Here is a 4,130-nt window from a genome sequence, read left to right on the forward strand (position 1 = left end):
GTTGAAATTGAGGTTGATCAAAAAATAATTTAATATATTTAGTTATATAAAAATGCTTTTGAAATTAAGGTTATAAAATAATTTTAAAAAATATATATTAATATTAATGGTTTTTAATTTAATTATTGTAGATTTAACTATTGCTATTACATCATGAAATAAATAATACTTTATATATAATATTTTGTATTGTTCAATTAAACTATCTACAATTCCATCACGTATGAAATACATTCGACAAGGACTACAGTTTTCTTGGTTTTTTAAGCGCGCAACAACATCAGGTAAAATATAATCAGGAACAAAATTGAGATTGCGATCAAATTGTGCAAATACTACTTCATCAATAAAACACAATTAAAAATTAAAAATAAAATAAATTTTTTTTACTGGGTCGGACCCGGTTCAATGCATTTAGCTTTGGACCGGATCCGGTCCAGCCGGAACAGTAGAGACATGCACAACTGTTCACGTGAACAGTGGAGTCACTCTCAACTGCTGAAAGCAATATTGTGCTGCTTTCAATGATCCTATATTTTTAATGTATATATTGATGGGGCTAATGCACAATGAATTAAGTTTTCAGCCGTTACCAAACATTTGTTTTTATAATTGGGTTTAAACACAGAAGCAACCGTGAAAACAAACAGAATCATTGGAATGGAGGGTGCGGTTTCTCATGATATGGTTACAATTATCCTGTATAGTAAAAAACCAACAACACTGCCAAACGAGACAGTAAAATAAATAAATAAATAAATCATAAATTGAATTGATTATATGCATCTAAAAAAAATGAAAAATACTACACCAACTCTTTGATTACAAGACATACAAAACCCAAACACTTAAAACGTGGCCCAAGTAAGCCATCAAAGAAGAAGGGGGAACAAAATGAAGTAATAAATCAAGAAAGATTAAATCCCCAAAACTTGGAGACTAAAGAATACGGTTAGCCCCTCAATCCCCTCCGTCATCTTCTTCTTCGGTGAACATGAAATGAGGCCCTAGTTAGCTACAGCAATTGGGGTCCTTGGACTGGGAATTCCCATGTATGCAAGCCTAGGTGAGACCCTGACCTTAGGGCTAGGGCGTGGAGAAGGGACCGGACCATAGTTAGCCAGATGCCCAGGAGCCACACGAGGCGACAGGTTGACCTGTTCAAGTGCTCTCGATTGTAGTCCTTTGGGATAGTCCCGCACACACCCAATCCGGGCCCCAGTCCCAGTGGTCCAATTGCATGACAATCGTTCGGTCAAGTCAAACACAGTAGCCGGTGGATTGGAACTGTTAGTGATGGTGTTGTCTGCTAGATCAACGGTTATGATGGCGGCAGCGTCTAGATGATCGGTTGCATTTGCATCGTTCAACTGTGAGACATCAGCGGGGCCCGACATAGACTCTGGTTTCTGTTCCTCTTCAGTCGCCTTTATTGAAGGACTGTCGTCATCAATTGCACACCTCTGTTTACAAAATGATAAGAGGGAACAACACCACTCATCAGCTATTCTGTACTGAAACTAATTTCAAAGCACAAATTAGACATGTTCAACCAAATATACAGGAACATGTGCCGCATATGTAAGATAGCTGTGTCTAATGTTGTGGACAAATATACAGGAACATCAGCATACCTTAACGTTGGTAAGATCGACATGGTTTTCCTGGAGAAAGCTTATGAATTCCTTGAAGTTTTCTTCTGTTGGGTGGTAATGTCCACTGTATGGCCATATAGCCTGCGTAACATTAGAGACGAGCTTGTTCAGGTCCTTGACGAATTAATTAAAGTAGTGCCGGAGACTGGAGATACAAATTAAATCAACAAGCGTGTGTACGAGCATGGTAATAATGAAAATTTACCTCAAGAATCCCATCGTGTGCAACCAATCTTCCAGCGGCTGTTGTCGCGCCGCCGGCGAGAAAACTAGAGTGTTGAAACCTACCCTTTTTCTTTTGCCCTACATACAAGGCCCTCGCCGTGCTAAGCACAAATATCCACTTGGAACCTTCATGTGTATCCACTGGCATTCCGCTTTTCTTGTAAACAAGCTTCCCATTTTCAACTATTACTTCATACGCTTGCCTTTCTTTCTGGAACATAAGAACATCAGATTAATGAATCTTGTGTGCTGAAGATTAGTATGGAATTGTCATGTAGCTTACCGGTCCAAGATATTTGATGCATTGAAGGAGTAGAGTGGGCCTGGGACATTTATCTAGATTTACTTCTTTGCCGTCTCCAACATCCAACCTTCATTTCATTGCACAGGACATTGTCAGTCAAAAAGGAAGAAAGAGGGCTGAAATGTAGTTGTGTGATATTAGTTATCCCATTGCAGAAAGGACTTTCTGAAAGCCACAATATTCGTTGTTTCGAATTCTGTTAATCTTATATCGAACTTCCAAGTATCAATTTTACCAGACAGCAGTTTGAGAAAGTACTTACCAGTAGAAAAAAGGTTGGCTGCTCTCGCTTTTGAACCAGACATCATAGTAAAAGTGCAGATTATGACCATATCGATGGCGTGTATCAATCTATTATCCATAACAAAAAGCAGAGTAAATTTGCGTTAGACCACTGTTATCATGTTGCAAAAGAAATGCCCAAGCTTCTGCTTAATGTTGATAGGAATGGTTTCCAATTAAGCCCACTTGGCATTGTTACAGTTTCACATTGAAGTGTTGAAAACAACTTACAGCTTCAAGCCAATGTTGCAGGGCTAGCTTCTGAGCTTTCTCATCCTTTGATAAACCTTTTCCCACCTGCAATGAGAGATCACTTCCTTAAATATCTACTTGATTGTCGGAAGAAAGAAACGAAATGTTTCAGTTTCTCTATGGAAATATAAAACATTAATCTGTTGAAACCAGAAATGGTAAGAAGGTACCTTGGCAGCCCTTGTTCTAGCCCTTGCCCACCTTGAAACAGCAGTTTCTGGTTTCTCATCATTAAAGAATGACACAGAACTCCGCTCAAGAGCAGCAAAATCCAAGGCCTTCCACCTGCAATGTATCAAACAAACCAATTACAACCATCCACCAAAAACAAGAAACATCAAGATTTAAGCAATTTCTTGGCAATTGCAGATTATCCAAGGACTAACCAGAGCTCCTCAACCACAACCGCACAATCTGCAAGATTTCTTCTAGTCCGGTAGCTCTTATAAACCTTCTGAACTTTAACTGCAGCAGCTTCAAGCTCCCTTACTGGTCTCGGTGAAAAATAAAATTCAGGCACTTGTTTCTGCAGCAATCCATCTCTTCCATTGAAACTATTTAAACCCAATTCCCCCTTGTCTTGAACTAGATAACTCTTGAATGACAAAGATTGCTCCAGCGATACTGTTACAGGTGCACAGTACTTCAACTTTCTTGAATTCTTAATGTTATTCGTATTAGACTTTATCGGCTTGGTCGTGGTTTCTGTATTTATTAGCTTAAAGCTATGTGATCTCGAAGTTACACCATCACGTTTAGGGCTCAAACACATGTCGTAGGCCAAAGCAAACATGCTGTGCCTTACAATCTCTTTCCAGGCTGAGGATAACAAGGAAAGCGATAAACCCATACACTGTCAGACACCAATGGATGCACTTTGCTTTTATGATCGAAGGCAATCTGGGACCTGATCAAAGTTATTCAGAAAAGTGTTTCTGAATATAAAATTGAAATAAATTGAAAATATTTGATCTTTTAGATCGCTACTTGTTCTCTTTCTGAAGGCTGCATAAAATGGGACACTTCACAGAATCAAACATTCACAGTCATATATATACTCGATCCCATCTAATTTTTTTTTTTAAAAAAAGCAAAGACATATCATCAAATCTCACTAATATTTTAATAAAGTAAAGTGGAGGCTATCATGATCTGTGAGGCTGCGACTGCAGGATATTATGTGTGACATTCTTGACCCCCCCGTGCTCTTACGTCATATATAAATAAATTCAGTAGAAGCAAGCTTCAGAAGTTACAGCAGTCGTCGAATTCTCCGAAGAAAATCAAGAAGAGATTAAAGGGGTTTGAATAGAAATATCAATAACGTGGTAGAAATATCATTCATTCATTCAAATTCAAAGCTAGTTACTATTTTAATCTCGAAGTTCAAGTCAACAACCACGTGTGCTTTG

General features: G+C 38.3%; 1 protein-coding gene across 2 annotated transcripts; it reads right to left on the bottom strand.

Annotated features, from left to right (window-relative positions):
- Nucleotides 1–733: 733 nt before the first annotated feature.
- Nucleotides 734–3,740, bottom strand: LOC7484660 (IQ domain-containing protein IQM1). 2 transcript variants are annotated; one of them, XM_002309177.3, is made up of 8 exons: nt 3,105–3,740; nt 2,889–3,003; nt 2,698–2,763; nt 2,447–2,535; nt 2,164–2,251; nt 1,861–2,091; nt 1,635–1,736; nt 734–1,463 (listed from the first exon to the last, which is right to left on the bottom strand). In XM_002309177.3, the coding sequence occupies exons 1-8, from the start codon at nt 3,566–3,568 to the stop codon at nt 1,008–1,010; spliced, it is 1,611 nt and encodes a 536-aa protein (XP_002309213.1). In that variant the 5' UTR covers nt 3,569–3,740; the 3' UTR covers nt 734–1,007. The 2 variants fall into 2 exon arrangements, with proteins under 2 accessions (XP_002309213.1, XP_024459178.1); XM_024603410.2 differs by having other exon boundaries at nt 734–1,520.
- Nucleotides 3,741–4,130: the final 390 nt, after the last annotated feature.

Source organism: Populus trichocarpa, chromosome 6 (genome assembly GCF_000002775.5).
Source record: "Populus trichocarpa isolate Nisqually-1 chromosome 6, P.trichocarpa_v4.1, whole genome shotgun sequence".
Classification (NCBI taxonomy): Eukaryota; Viridiplantae; Streptophyta; class Magnoliopsida; order Malpighiales; family Salicaceae; genus Populus; species Populus trichocarpa.